General features: G+C 37.7%; 1 protein-coding gene across 1 annotated transcript; it reads right to left on the reverse strand.

Annotated features, from left to right (window-relative positions):
• Window positions 1-93: 93 nt before the first annotated feature.
• Window positions 94-16,049, reverse strand: man2b1 (mannosidase, alpha, class 2B, member 1). Its single transcript, XM_079238149.1, has 23 exons — window positions 15,947-16,049; window positions 15,609-15,711; window positions 13,364-13,537; window positions 13,098-13,291; window positions 12,210-12,342; window positions 11,958-12,103; window positions 10,849-11,048; window positions 10,618-10,738; window positions 10,109-10,187; window positions 9,727-9,836; window positions 9,374-9,481; window positions 7,846-7,962; window positions 6,311-6,493; window positions 5,706-5,803; window positions 5,438-5,555; window positions 5,154-5,272; window positions 4,868-4,969; window positions 3,910-3,997; window positions 3,633-3,713; window positions 3,131-3,355; window positions 2,757-2,906; window positions 2,480-2,582; window positions 94-883 (listed from the first exon to the last, which is right to left on the reverse strand). Exons 2-23 carry the CDS (start codon window positions 15,685-15,687, stop codon window positions 780-782), a joined length of 2,832 nt encoding a protein of 943 aa, XP_079094275.1. The 5' UTR covers window positions 15,688-15,711; window positions 15,947-16,049; the 3' UTR covers window positions 94-779.
• Between the last annotated feature and the right edge of the window lie 365 nt (window positions 16,050-16,414).

The following is a 16,414-nucleotide window of genomic DNA, read 5'->3' on the forward strand; positions in this document are numbered from 1 at the left end:
TTTGCTTTAATCGTCTGATGTCAAATTGTGGAAAAGGAAATCCAGCTTCAGTGTGATGTTGAACAGGACTTGAAACAATAACATGAAGGTAGAAAGTTTGTGACTGATTTTATTATTACATGTTTGAAAAACAATAGAAAATCATTTCAGAATTATATACACTTATTGCACAGATCAGGCAGTCAGTACAGGTTTGACATGATTTAGAAAATATGAGATTTTTATAGAAACCAAAATACCCGTTCCCAAACAATGTAAATGTACCAGGATTTACAAACTTAAGTGTGTAAAAAGAACTGGAGAGAAGAAGGGCTTGGACATGACCTTTTTAGCAGGCCAAAGTAGGGGCTTTGTAATTACAGTAAGAGTAGGAAAAAAAATGCTGTAAAATTCTTTAAAGGTAAAAAAAAAAAAAATGTCCAAAGGGGCTCTTTAGTGGCAATTCAATTTGCTGTTTTCGATATTAATATGGTACCAAAAGCAACTTCATAACTTTAAAATGATTCTTAAGAAGAACTGAAAGAAGAAATTCAAGGTCACCAAGTATAAAGTGTTAAAATCCAATTCTTTTAAAAGCAGAAACAAAATTGCTGCTCTGATTTTTCAGACTCCAGCTGATTACTGTGATCAGACTAAAAACAATGTGTGTCACCTCTCAGGTCTTTTTTTTTCTCTTTTTTTTGCCTTCAAAGGATTTTAACATGTAATCAAGTGGCACTCGGTTACTGACCAAGGCAACATTATCTGTAATTATTTAAACTTCTGATGCTGGTGATTGGTTATCTGACGTTGACCCGGAGAAGGAAAGTTCGGATCTCCATTGGTTTCAGGGTGACCTCCCATGCAGAAGGGTCTTCATTCGTCTTTAGCAGCGGCTTCTCTTCTGAAAGACAGATGCAAATTGTCAAAATGACCAGACATTGATCATTGGTACAAATGTCCAAACAATTCAACAGTCACAAAGATCCACTCTTAAAAAGATGGAGTTTCCAATAAAGCTGTATTTGTGCTTTTCTATTATTTTAATTTTACTGTCAGAGGATGGGAAGCTTTTAAAACAAGATGGCAAGTTGTCTAATTTTTCTTTTGGCAAAAATCCATTTTTTAAAATTAATTTTCTGTAATGGAATAACTTCATTTAGTCTAATGGAGTCTCCAGTAATGACACAATTAGGACAAACATTTGAGCTGCTGTTTGAGAAAAATTTAAATCCTTTAGAAGCATCCTTTTTTTTTTTTTTTTTTTTTAAGTTATGTGATTATTGTATTTCTCAATCTCTCTTTTTTTTTTTTTTTTTTTTTTTTACTGAAAGTTGTTATACATTTTATTATTTATCACTGGCTCAATAAAAAATGCTGATAGTCTTTCAGATGTATTTTAGTTTTGGTGACATTAAAAAATTAAATTTTTTGCTTGGGGAATGTATTAGTTACATGATGTGAATGCTGCTGCCCTTTTCTTTTTTAATACAGCCACAATTCACTGAAATGAAACCCATTTAAGTAATAGAAACCATGCAGAGTACAGACTAAACTAAGTACTCTTAAAGTAAACAAACTGATACTGGGCAGGAAACCGGTGTCAGCTGACGCATCTTTTCAGCATCAGTGTTATGGCCCATGTGCTCTCTGCCTTTCATCCTGATACTTTTGAGTGTCTTTTATTGTTTAATTTAAAATGAACAGGTCCTGGTTTAGGGTTGGTACTTGCTCTTCTTTTCCATCTGACCTGATTGGGCCTGTGTCTCTGCAGTGGAAGGTGTTTAGCGCCATCTGCTGGTATAAAAGTGTAGCCATCTGGTCATTGATGGCTGCTGTGTGTTGAGTGAGCAGCTTACTGTGATGGCTTCTGTTGTGTTTAAATTTGAGGAGGAAACATTTTCCCCATTTTTAATTTGATTATGTATTTAATGAAAGCACTTTGCGTTACATTTTTTGTATGAAAAGCAGTTTATAAATTATGATTGACTGATTGAAAAAATTGTTTATTAAAGTTGCAACTTAGAGTTGAGTGGTGTGGTGTTCAGAAAGAAGGGCACAAGTTTGAGCCTAAGCTGGGGAGGGGTTTGAACAGGGTCTGTGATGAGATTGCAAGTTCTCTTCATGTATGCGTGGGTTTTCTCTGGGTACTCTGGTTTCCTCCCACCACCCAAAGACAGGCTTTTAGCTTAATTAGTCCCTCTAAAGACTCCCTGCCTGCAAATTGCTGGGAAAGGTTCCAGCTTCCCTACAACTCTGAATTAAAGTTGGAATAAGTGGTATAGAAAATGAATGGATGACTACTACTTCCCCTGCAGCACCCTTTTTACCTCTATTATTTTATTCTTTTAGGAAAAATGAATGAGTGAATTTTTCGTGACAGCAACAGACACCTGGACGTTCAGTGACGCCACCGCAGGCCAAGTGGAATCTGTGCTCTGACGTCACCAACTCAAGGCATGTTTAGAGCTCATTTAACAAAAGGTGGAGGTGTCCAAACCTTTCTGAGGAGTCCATTCAAAGCGGTGCATCTCCTGTTTCCACTGATTGGCTGACAGGTTTAGCTCAGACACACCCAGAATATCCAGAGTGGAAAAAAGCTTCTGCACAAAGATGCAATAAAGATAGTCATTTCTCAGTGACCGAAAAAAGGGAAAAAAAAAATCCAGACTTTTTATCTTTCATCAGAGCTTTAGGCAAGAAATGATTGTATAATGTCAATGGTTCATAAATATTTCTTCATAGCAACCTGCTTGGAAAGCATGTTTCTGTCTGACCTGCAGGTTGACTGTAACAGGCTGAGAGTTCAGTTTGCTCTCCCAGCTCTGGAATTGATGCTCCAGTCTCAGCAATACCGACTCTTCATCCCACTGGCTGAATGTCAGGATGTGGACGGCAGGGGGCAGAGCAGCTTGAAGTCCTGAAAACTTCATTTAAAAAAAAAAGATAAATTATTGTAACTCCAATCCCATCTTCTGTTTCATTCTTTTTATGTTACATGAATTGCTTGCTGCATTTTAGTCTGACTTTCTCTGTAATCACTGATCAAAACAAGTCCGCACAATTAAAACAAAAAAAATAACAGCTTAGAGAATTCACACAAAAACAGCAACATCCCTCACAAACAAAAGAAACAAACTCCTCCACTGACCTCTAGTCGAGTGGTTTGGGGCAGATCTCCATTAGTAAATGACAGCAACGGCTGAAACACGACCTCCTGAGCCAGGGGCCGGTGTGTGTCAGCAGCGCTGGGTGGCCGATCAAGGGAGAGCAGCAGGCGACCACGGACCACCAGCCCCTCTGGGAAGATGTCAGAGTACTCGTTTAGAGGCTCACCGACACCACGGAAGTCATCGTGCAGAAGCCGGCGGTGCAGCTGAGGAGCGAGATAAAATTCAGCGTGAATGTACCGCGATAAATGAAGTTGGAGCGTCACAATCTGCATGAGTATCGCTGTTTAGTTAAAAACCGAAAACAGAAATATAAGCCAGCTGCTAATGTGATATTGCTTTGTTGGTATTGCTCCTATAACAAATTAGTGTAGCTCCATGATTATCATCTCACCTGACCCAAACACAGCTGCGTTGTGATGTTATAGATTGTGAAAAAATGAAACTGGAAAAGCACGTCTGCCTTACTTCCAGATGTCTTACCATGATCTCTAGAGAACCGTTCTGCATGCTGCCCCCTCCTTGAGAGCGATCTGTCACCACAGTGAGCTGGTCCACATCATCCTTAAAAATCATAGGAATGACAAAAGGAAGGATGATCAAAGACAAGTTTTTAAAGCCGGACCCCCACCATGAGAGCAAAGCTGAAGCATCCATTGAATAAACTAGAATTCTCAAAGATGCCTTCCTTTCAGTGGTTAATTAATTAGAAAATAGCTTCTGCTCGGAATATACAAAACTCATTGCAGCAGAAACACACCTTGATAAAAGCACGAGAGTTGATGGGGTAATAGTTTCCAGCAATCGGCTCTGACTGCTTCAGCTGCCAGGTGGGCCGGAAGTCCTTCCTGTTGAAAACAACAACCACACACTAATCTCACTGTGCGCTCCAGTTGTCCATGTAATTCTGAATTAAAAGTAATATTAGCCGAAAATGACGAAGAGATCTAGTTTTTCTAAACAGCAAATTTGTAAGTTTCAGAGGATGCAGAGATTCCAGATTTAATGATGGATGCACCCAGTAAAATAGTTTGTGTGTGTTAAGTTTCTAGTGTAACACTGGTGGTCAGTTGTTGTTATTGAATATGATGCTATGGTAGTCTTGGTCACAAAAAAAAAAAAAAAAATCACATCAATGTGTGATTTATTAATCATAATCATCAAAATGGGTGCAGATTTTTACAGTAGGGGTTTGTCATTTTCAAGTTTCATTCAGGCTTTGTTGATGCTCACAAACTGGCTTTTTGGAGGCGTTCATGGCTCCAGGTTGGTGCAACCAGGGCCGGATTAAAAGTGTTTCAGGGGCCCCCTTCACCACCGCAACATTATGAAAATTTTGAAAGATTCAATGTGAAACAACATTTCTAACATCTCTCAGCCAATGGTACCAATAGCAACACACTAGACTAGTGGTGTAACTATCTGGCTTTTATGTACATTTTGTTTCATGTCCAAACTGCCGGTGTTTGCCCTACTTGGGCCCAAAGTAGGCGTGGCCCCCGGGGCGTGGGCCTGTGCCCATAATGCTCACTGAATAATCCAGCCAAGGGTGCAACTGGAACGTCACCACCCAGTAATGATGTTACTCTCAACCACTGAGAACCACGGCACAACTGGAATGCACCTTCACTCTCAAATCAGACAGTTCCATTTAAAATACTTGCAAGATGTTTTTCTTTTAACGGCTAAAAGATATTTTCACCAACTCTTCAACATACTTTCTCTGCAGCACTTCTCTTCCATTGGAGTCGGTGTAGAAAATTTCAGCGCTTTTGATGCTGGTGTCTAGACGCGTGATCACCTCCTTTCCCAGGCTGTCACTAACAGATGAAGAGAGCGACTGTGAAAGGTAGTCATGCATTTTTAAACAAAACAAATCAAACATCAAAGTAGTCTAAAAACAAGCGCAGAAAGCACCTACATGTCACAAACTTCTCTTGAGGTCTCAGTCTGGTGATATATTGTGTGTGTGTGTGTGTGTGTGTGTGATGGGTTCACACTTACTCTACTGGCACAGGTCCAACTGTCCACTCCAGCTCCAGAGCTCTGCTGTCCGCATAGAGACGGACCACCTGGGACACCCATGGAGCAAACCACTGCCTCACTTCCTGCACCACTGAGGTCTGGAGTGATGGGAAACATAATGTTAAATGATAATACAGTGATCTAAATGTAATATAAAACAGCTGATATATCAGCCTGTAATTAACTAACACCGTAGAATGAGATTTTTTTTCTGGGTTGAGATTTTAAGAGATCAAGTTGAGAGTGAGCTGCTTCATTTCTACCTGAATGCTCTCTGTTTTGACCGCCCTGCTGATCATGAACTGTACCGAAGAGTTTGGTCTAAAGATGTAGGCTCCAGAGGGTTGTATACTTTCTGAGTTCCCATCACTGGCGTTGTACCTGTGTTATGTAATACACAAACAACAACAGGCGTATTCACGTCTTTGCTCAAGTTCAAAATGTGTGTGTGTGTCTCTCTCTCTTTTTTCTTTTTTTTTTTTTGTTTTTGTTTTCTGGGCTGTAAATCTCTATTAAGTGGGAAACACAAACCAAAAGAAGTTCTGCGTTAGTTTGATGCTCTGCTTGGTTTCCAGGTTGCTGAGGCTGCTTAAAAGGCCGGTGGCTGGGTCAAAGGTCACTTTCAGGAACTGTAGCACACAAACATAAATATTTCTGAAAAGTGAATACTAATTTATTTACATAATAACCATTTGCCTTTTTGCTTAAAGACAGTTTAAGACAGTTGAAAAGAACACATTGCCTGAAGTCAGATTTTCAAGTCGAAACATGAGAGGAACTTCACTAACACCAACGTCAAAATCCAGCATATAAAATGTGGTGGTCACCCACACCTTGATCAGAAAACACACGGATGCAGTGTTTGTAGTAGTGAAAATGTGTGCTGCATTGTTAGTTTGTAATGTCGATATGTAGACGGGTCAGTTTTCAAAACAGTGAACAAACTCTACAACATTTCCAATCCTCAGTTGGATCAAGCTCAACTCATTCATGGCGTCATTCCCAGCTCCGAGTTCTGAGGCCAGAAGATTGCACCATCATTTTAAAAGTGAGACAACAATTTACAAATGTCTTTTGTTAATGCAGTTTCCTCAGGCAGAAAATAAAGGATGTGCATTGTATCTCTGTGGTAAGACCTTGTTCTGGATAAATGTGGGAGCTCCATGTTGTCTGGTGGCTGGTTGGCTCCTATTCTGACGCAGGGACACAGAATAGGTGCTGTAACCAAGAGGAGGAGCCTGAACCTGGAACACCAGCTCATTGACAGCGAAACCCCGATTCCTCCTCACTTCCTTAATGGCTTCAGACACTGGAACCACCTTCAACATACAGACACAGCAAAGTTGTCACATAGTTTCATTCTTTTTGTATCAGATTTGCGTCAAATAATAACATGCTATGTAATCTGCATGTAGTCTGAAGAAAGAAAAATGTTACACATTTGTGTCGCTCTTTTGAGACTGACTACAGTGATTTTAAAAGCTGAACACTTCAACAGGTTACCAAGGAAGATGGTAAATCCATTTCACTTTATTATTAAAAAAAAACAAAAAAAACCTAATAATCATTGTACACCTAAACTGTACTTCAAATGTGCAGAATCTGCTGAGAGCTGCAAAGAGCTATATAAGAGATATAGTTCAAATAAATAACAAATTCTTCTAGAAAACTGTGAGCTTCCTTACAATGACAATTAAATGCAATTAACAGATTAATTCAGGCTTTTTATTCTTTTGTAATGATAAACCTATTATGCCTTCCAATTCCCACCAGCTAAATTTCTTTCCACATCCCACTGGAATAACTATTCAACTTTTTTCCAGACAAAACTCTCCACTATTAGAAATAATTTGTTGTTTTCTAATAGTAATTCATTAGTAATAGAAATGCATTTTCTGTATCTTAACTGAATGTAACTATACAAAAAACACAAATAAAATTGAACAAAACTAGACTGATTTTTTTTTTGTGTATATTTGTATTCCTGTGAATTTGCACTTGTGTGAGTGTGTGTGTGTGAATGTATATCACAGAGTATGCACTGTACATATGCATATATGTTTTACTTTTTTGTTCTTTTTATGTGAAGCACAGTGTGTTGACATGGGATGAAATAAACTATTGAAATAAAGCTGTTCCATACTGTGTATAAGCACAGCCACAAACCACCTGAATAACTCTGCCTCATGGTGTGTGTGTGTTAACATAGCAAACAAGGATTACTGCTTATTGTGAATGAAACATTTTAACAGTAAAGACAGTTTCTTTTTAAAGAAAATTCCCCTCCTTAAAAGGCTGAAATATATGTTTGCAGACATTTTCTCATATTTGAACAAACTTCTTGTCTCCAAACCTGTTTGATGGTTATTCCTGGCAGATGGCTAATTTAGGCATGCTTTTAAAATAAACAAAGCTTGTTTGTCTCACAAGCTGCAATATATAACCAGTTAACTAATCATACTAAGCCCATTAGGAGAGGGTTCTTAAAGACATAATGGCTAAATAAAGCATTTTAAAATAGAAATGAGGGCAATGTAAAATGTATTTACAATCTGATCCTTTTTAAAAACACTTAGGCTGTTAAACTGAGTGTTAGAGAACCTGAAAGTGAAGTTATTACCTCCTGACTGAGCAAAATCTGATCACTTCTAATGTGTTTACACATACAGACCTGGCAGTCCACAGATTTGCCTTTAGCATCTGTTACGGTGTATGCTGTTCCATTCACCGGCAGCCTGACAGGCCAAGTGACAGGCCGAGCAAGAGGGTTGTACACACTGACCGAGAACTGAGAGAAAGAGAAATCTTTTAGCATAATTTAAGACAATTATTAACACCCATAACAATTATTTAGCATTATAAGTTTGTATTCACAGTCTGGATGTCACAATTACTTCATGTCCTAATTAATTGCAGTATTAATCACCACATCTTTTTTAATCAGAAGGCTAGTTTTTTGTTGTTTTTTTTTAACTTGCATTCAATAAATGATGTTTTTGAACCATAATGGCAGATTAGTGCAACCTCAGCATGGAATGAAAACAAAGTTACTTTACACCAGTGGTGCGAAGAGTTATTCCCACCAAACATAAAGATTAAGTCATCCTTTTCATACTGTTTTGGTTAAAACTAAAAACCTTCCAAAAGACCAAGATGTCAACTAGAAAAGCACTCGGAGACCGGAAACTTCCACCTAGCACAATTTTAAAGAACACTTTAAACAGTTCATGGATCCGAGCGGTGATCCGGATCACCACCAAAATTAAATCAGTTCTTCTTTGTCGCATTTCCAACAACTCCTGAAAATTGAATGAACATCTGTCTATAGCTTTTTGAGTTATCTTGAACATAAACAAACAGATAAATGCTGGGTGAAACATAACCTTCATAGCGGAGGTCATTAGTATCAGTTGAGGGGGATGGCTTGCTAGTCTGTAATGTGTGAAGTACAAGGTTGCACAGAACGCAGGAAAAACAGTGAATGCATTTCACCAGCGGCAGAATGACAACTAGCTATCGGGGTGAATGCACGGTACATTTTTTAATCTACCAAGTGTACATATGTGCAATGTAATGGTTTTATTTACAATTTTGTAATTATGTACAACTAGGGCTGGCCTTCTAGAGCAATGTGATGTATCCAGCAGCATTCTCTGAACATGACATTATGAGCATGAGAAAAACTGAAATACATCTTTTTGTTTTTGCCTGACGGTTTTGCTGTATAAACATAGTGACCTGACAATAAGGTCAATACCTTTTTGTTGTCAATGTGCAGTGAGTTGCAATTAATCACAGATATATGGACATGTTTATTCATTTCCATATATATTAGTATCATTTGAGCTTGAAACAGGTGAAAGGACAGCTGAAGCTCAAAAACTAGCTACATGTGTTTTTCTGTGTTTCTAAATTCTAGACTCATTTTCACAAGAAATGTACAAAAACATTATTACAATGTAGTTAACAGAAAGAAGCATCCAGAGCCCTGGTAGAGGTCCTGTAGCCTTTTCTATCTGTTTTCTCTGAGAGAAATCCAGAGATATTTTGTGGTATTTATTTATTATTTTCACAGCAGATTTAGTTGAAACCAACTTAATTTTAGAAAGGTCTGCTCACACCTTGTTTTGGTATTACAAACTGGCCAAGCTCAAGTTTTGACAATTATGTAAACATCCAGGTTATGGTAGGTGTGTCACCTTTTTGCTGGACTCGGTCAGAGGACACACGCTGATGTTGAGGTTGTCACAGTAGATTCGTTCAGCAGTGTAGCCACTGAGAGAAGCCAGACTGTTACTGACCAAAACCTGGCAAGAATAACAGTGGATGCAAAAATTATATTTAAAATGATCAAAAGAAGTTGCATCGGCCTAACAAGTACAGTGGTAAAATGTTACAATCCTGCCAGGATGATGAACATGTAATGTTTACCTCTATTCTGAAATAATCTGTTCTTATTTGACATTACTTCTACTTTCCTGTACATAACGTTAAAACTGATAATAATGAAGTTACACACAGAAAATATTTCATTCTTTAAAGTTTAAAATACCTGACAGTGTTGCCAACCGTTGGCTAGTCTCTTGGCGTAATCATCTGCCACATGTTGCTTAGCTGTGCCTGAAACAGCGTCATGATGCTGTGCCACAGCCATGGCTTTCCCTGCGAAGCAATACACAAACACACAGCTATTTGTCATTCATCTCTCTGGTGTTCACTGGGTTTTATTAAACATTAACACCAATGTGACATAAAGAATTGAATTAAATGTAATAGAGGAAAATCACTGTGAAATTTATGTACCATAATAATAAAAAATCATTAAAGTGTATTAGTATTTAGTAAAGAATCTATTCTAAGTGACGTATAAACAGTAAATGACCTTCACTAGCCACATACCTTTAATAGTAATTATAAAAGAAAAAAAAACTCACTCAAAGTATGGCTGTCTCCCGCTCCAAACGGTCCTTTCCCAGAAACTCGACCCCCAAGTACCTCTAGCTGGTTACATATCTATCAAATAAACACAAACAGTTAAGAAAGTCTCTAAAATGTTTTCTAACAATGATCCCATTAATATTTCCATCCTACAAATGTCTCTGAAGTAGTGCCAGTATCCAAACATCCAAAAGATTACAGGGTTAGTTTCTATTATCAGTGGGCCACAGACCTTTTTCTAAAAAGAAAAAACTGTGACTAATGGTTTAGTATGTGGTTTTTACTGTCCAGGTTAAATTTAATACTAAAGCCAACATTCACACTTTATACAGCTTTGATACGACGCAAAACAACCTGAAATGAACTGAACACAACAGGAAGGAGGTTCTTTTTATTTATCTTTTAATCCCTCAGACATAATGTAAGCAAAGCTTTGTATATGGAACAAGGAATTTGACTTATAATTCAAATGGAACATATATGCAGGAGATAAAACTCAGACTACCTGCAGGTTGCTGTTGCTGATCCTCTCATAGCGCTTCAGAGCTGGTCGGCTTGTAAAGTAGCCAGTCCAGAAGTTATGAGCATTGTCTGCATAGGGGAAGAAATCATCTGTCTTCAAAGTCCTGAGCAGAAGAGAGAAAGTTACTGACTTAATAAACAAATAAGGATGTGTGTCTCTACAATGATTCCAGTTTTCAAGCAAAGTGTACTGCTTATTCAAAGGTTACATTACCAGGTGAGGTTTGCTCGGTGCAGCTCCTGGAGGTAGCAGGATGGAGTAGAATAGAGGACATTGACATTGGTACCGTTAGCCTGCAGGGCATTGACGTAGTGAATCAACTTGTCCAGGTTCTTGTACCACAGATTGGCGTTCTCATACTGGAAGTCTGAGCCCATTGTCATGATGATGTGATTGGTCTTGTACACCATAGCCTGAGTTAGGATTAGAGATGTAATGCTTATTATAAGTAGCACTCAGTATCATCACTAACTTCCTGAATCAATTCGATTTGGTTCCATTCACACCAGCCTAATTAAATTTGATTTAATTAACATTTGAATCAATATCAATTCATTTACAGATATTTATGTGTAAACACCAATATTTCTTGAATATAAAAGACATTTTTAGAAACTATTTTTATGAAACACTGAGCCATCTGGTAATGTGACGATACTTCCTTGAATTTCTTAAAACATTCAGTGTTTCGTGAACTCAGCGAAACCCACAATCTTAATATTAACTGCTAATATGAGAGGTGTTAGGTTGCTAAATAGTTAACAGGTTCTTGTAATCTCACGGTGCATTAAAAAAAAAGTCATAATTCGGCATTATCTTGGCAAGAGAAGCTGATTTTGGACAGAAATGACAGAGGTCACCTTTAAATTGTGTTTATATGCTAAGATCTCTCAGAACATCAGCAAATTACGCAAAAGTAGGGTCACTGTTTTCATCAGAAAAGGAAAGGTATATATATATATATATAAAAAATAAAAACAACTGCAGTGTTGTGGATCGATCTAAATCAATTAATCCATTTTTTTTTTAATTTGGCTCTAATAAAAGGGTGACCACGTAAAAATGGCTTTCTGTTGGGATAAAATGAACATGAGCCAACAGTTGAATATCATTACTAGTTATTGTATTGCTTTTATGCATTATTCTTTATTTTAATTTGATTTCTAATTATTGCTGAATCACACAGCTGTCCTACTTCATGGCAGGTTTCATCAGTGATACTTTTAAAGTCTGTCTGTTAACGTGAAGGTTAAACAGAACGCTGTTCACTGATAACAATTTATATAAACACACCAATCAAAGAAAGCATTTGTGTATCAAACCTGGCTCTTGGCAGCATCAAGGAAACGTTGCACCACATCATTGACATTATAGTCTTCCAGATCAGGGTCATCTCTTATTGGTGGGTCACTACAGAGCTGGTCCCAGCAGAATCCTTCAGGAGGGTTGTACCCATTGGGAAGGATTCCTGTTTGTTTGATGGTAACAAGTTAAAAGGTTTTCACAAACATTGCTGCAGATGGTCTCTTGTCTTGATCCAACATGTAAAAGTATTGCATGATTTTGTTTGTTACCAGTGAAGAGGTCAGCCATTGGTGGTGTGAGGCTGTCGGAGGCTCTCCACAGAAGTTCCTGCTCCTTTTCCCTCATCCTGTGAGCCCGGTCCTGGTAGTCCAGGCGACCAAAGAAGAAGCCATCGTATCCCATCTGGAACAACACACACATTTTAAATTTAAGACTGACGTGGATGTCTCACTGAGAAAGCACTGACTTACAAGTTTCTACAGTTTAGATCATTACAACTCAGCGCAATACAACATTTAGTGAATTAACTGTTTCATTTGTTGTAGAGAGCATCATATCTGTACGGAGAATATCAAGTTAAAGTCCAACTGGGTCTCTCTCAGGTTTAAATCTGTGTCCTGATTTACTGAATAATATATTTTTTGAGTATGTTACATAAAATGGTTATTTAAAAGAACCACCCAACACTTTAACAACTACTTTCAACATACTTTTTTTTTTTTTACTTTAAAAAAAGGAAAACTTTTACTGAAAATATCAACTGCTGTATATCTTTCTATCATAAATTATGTATTTATTTCCTTTTTTGTTTTACAGAAAAAAAAACTTTGTTCTATTTTATAGACATATTTACTTATTGTAAAAAAAAAAAAAAAAAACATACAAAGGATCGTACTCTTCACTGGGATGCTAAAATGTTGGGAAGGGGAATTCTAATGGCTTATAAAAAGTATCAAAAGATAATCAAATATGAAATTAGAATTTAAAACTGTTCTGGATCAAAGCTTATCTTTGAATAATGCATGTTTTTAAAATTTAAATACTATATCTATTTAGTACATTTTCTCAACTATGCTTTTCTATCATTGAATTTATTTCACAGGCACACAAATTATTTCTTTAATATTTTTAAAAAGTGTTTATTTAGGTTAAACTACCTGTGCAAACATGGAGGCGTGTTCACGGGCGTGGCCAAAGGGATCGATGTGCCAGGCAACGCGGGGACGACCACAGAGTCCGAAAGTGTCATTAAGGAACCTCAGGCCCAGGGTCATCTGGTCAATGACAGCACTGTAGTGGGTGGCAGCCTCGTCACTCATACACCAACCGCCATTAACAAACTCTAGACGGCCTGGAGGAACAAGCGTTTCGTCAAAACTCACACAGGAAGTGTAAAGAAGCTCAACACCACTCATTTATGTACCTTCATTAACTAGCTGTTTGACTGTCTGCTGCATGCTGGAGCTCTGGTTCTTCCACCAGCGGTAGAAAAAGGCCGTCTCCACATAGATAAACCTCCTGTCTGGATTCTTCAACAGCTGATCCACCACAGAGTCCAGGATGTACTGAACCCCAGCATGCTGGATGTCATTACGATCTGCATTTAGATGCACACAATCATTCATAGATTTATTTCAGACAGGTCAAAATACTTATACAATCATATACATGCCTACAAATATACACACATACATATACATATATATACTTATATGCATACCTTCATACATATAAACGTCTAACAATACCCATGTAATCAGTTGATTATGAGGACTGAGAAGAAAGGAATGGATTATGTAATGATGAGGTAATCATTTTGTTTCTACATTACAGAAAAAGAATATTTTATCAGATTTGCAACAGTATTTACACCAATTACTCATTTATCAACTGTTTTATTGGTGTTCCACTAGTTATCGGATGCAATTAAAACATTAAGAAATTAATTAAAAAATTCTTCAAGTCTTTAGTCTAATTACAAATCTGAATGCATGCAAAATCCCACAAAAATACTGGTTGCAAATCAACATGGCAATATGCTTACTTTTAACACAAACATGCCAATAACAGATAAAACCTGCAGATCACATGCCTTACTTAAAGACATGAGGATAAAATATACAAGCTAGTCACACAGTTGTAGTAAAACTATAAAAAAGCTCATGTTTTTAAATGTTAAAACTGCTGACAGAAGACAGGATAGAAGAGCGCCGACATGTAAAGTCTGAAGATTTTTAACATGCAGCGTGATTATCTTGACAATAAAAAAAACAAAACAAACAAACTGGAAAAGCTTGCTTGGCAATATCCCTGATGCACACAGTAACCCTTACGCATTTTCTTTTGTTTAAATGTGAGTAGAGATAGTTTGGACACTGATAACCTGGGAGAAATTTGGTGGGTCTCCTGATAAGATGCATTTTTCTTGAAAATGCATTGAAACCTGTATTGAATGTTTGATACTCAATGCATTTTTTCTGAGTCGAGTCGACCTTTGACTCAAACATTCACAACTAAGTACCAGTAATTGAGGCCCAAATAGATAAACTGCCTCTAGTTAAGGTCCTGCAATTTCGTCTTTCTTCCCTTTTGTTTGTTAATAAAGTATCTTAAAATCCAAACTCTCGCTGCAGTAAGGTATTCATGTAAACAATGAAGTTTCCTATTCATGTTAGCCGTCATTTTTTTCTCATATTAAAATGACTTCCTCTTATGGCATTTCTCACTGGATTTACATTAGAACAGTCACAAAACAACAGCTGGTTCCTCATGAGCAGATGACATGAGCTGCTGTCACTTATATGATTAACTGGAGGGTATTTGGCAGACAAACAATCAATAAAACAGACTAAACTAGATTAGGAAATCCATCCATTCATTAGCTTGACCGCTTTGTCCAGTTAAGGGTCACGGGGAAGCTGGAGCCTATTGCAGCAATCACTGGGCGAGAGGCAGGGTACACCCTGGACTGGTCACCAGTCCATCGCAGGGCCAACACAGAGAGACAAACAACCATTCATGCTCACACTCACACATAGGGACAATTTAGAGCAACCAATGAACCTAACATGCATGTCTTTGGATGGTGGGAGGAAGCCGGAGTACCTGGAGAAAACCCACACATACACAGGGAGAACATGCAAACTCCACACGAAAATGTCACCATTCAATCCTACCCCCAGCTGAGGCCCGAACCAGCGACCACAGTGCTAACCACTACGCCACCGTGGAGCCCTGGATCAGGAAATAACTCATGAAAAGAGAAAAGCTTTTCTTTGTGTTATACAAACATGTCTGCTTTCATCGCGAGGATTGCAAGATCCTCAGAAATCACTCAGAGATCACTCAGAAATATGAAGAATATTAGGAAAGTATTAATATTTTTACAGGTTTCCTGAGGAAATATTGTTAATCTGAAGATTTATAGGGTGATGTTTTTGTAGATGTAGACGTTTTAAAAGCCGCACTTGGCGGTCTGTGCTCATCTGTGTTTTAGCAGGGTGGGCTTCATCTTCCTTTGTCTCATACTTTATAACAGAGTTATAACATACCATGAATAACTCACAAACAAAACATTTTAGTTTTTGTTTTGTACATCACATTTAAATATTCAGCATATTTTCAATGAAAACACTGAACTGAATGTGAGTTGTGTAAATGAGACTTACCTCCATAGAAGTACTGGTCCACAGTTTTAAGCCAGCCTACATCATCATGTGTGTGTGGTACTAAGTGGACGTTCAACATGTTGGGCTTGGTGGCGTGACATGACTGTAGGCACAAAGAGCAACGCTTTACTACACTGTACTACATGTATACTGTGATATTAAGCAGGTAAAAGAAGCATTAAATTAAATCCCATATAAGTGCACATTGGCAGAAAAAGTACTTCCTCAAACTAACAACGCACTAAAACAATAAGTGAAACTGAAATTATCTTTAGCAGACTTAGCGAACAAAACAAACCCTGAAACAATAAAAAAAAAAAAACGTAAAGGTTGCTAACCTGGTATCCGCAGCTCACACTGGGTTTCTTTTCCTGGTTGAGCGGAAAACTTAAAACCCCGCTGAAAAGAAGCAGAAGAGCAACACCCAACACCTGCAATGTTACAGCCATGTTGGTTAATGGACCGAAATCATATGACAAATGTGTATAAAAACTGGAGGTCACGTGATAAAATTCCACATGGGATGTACAAAATTTTAGCGGTAGCTTTTCCCTCAGTTCAGACTCTCAGGCAACAGTGAGCGAATCGGAACGGTGTTCACTTCAAGGAAACTAAAACTGGTCAGAAAATTGTGGTTTCCAGATTATACACTTTTAAGAAGGAAACTTAAAATACTATGAAACTAGTTTATCTATTATCAGCCATATTTGCAAGCAGGATAATTCCTCCCAAACTTTTAGAATTAATATTATTTCAGTAAAGGTTAAACAACATACATACATACACACACACACACACACTCACTC

Source organism: Telmatherina bonti (genome assembly GCF_933228915.1).
Source record: "Telmatherina bonti genome assembly, chromosome: 3".
In the NCBI taxonomy this organism is placed as follows: domain Eukaryota; kingdom Metazoa; phylum Chordata; class Actinopteri; order Atheriniformes; family Telmatherinidae; genus Telmatherina; species Telmatherina bonti.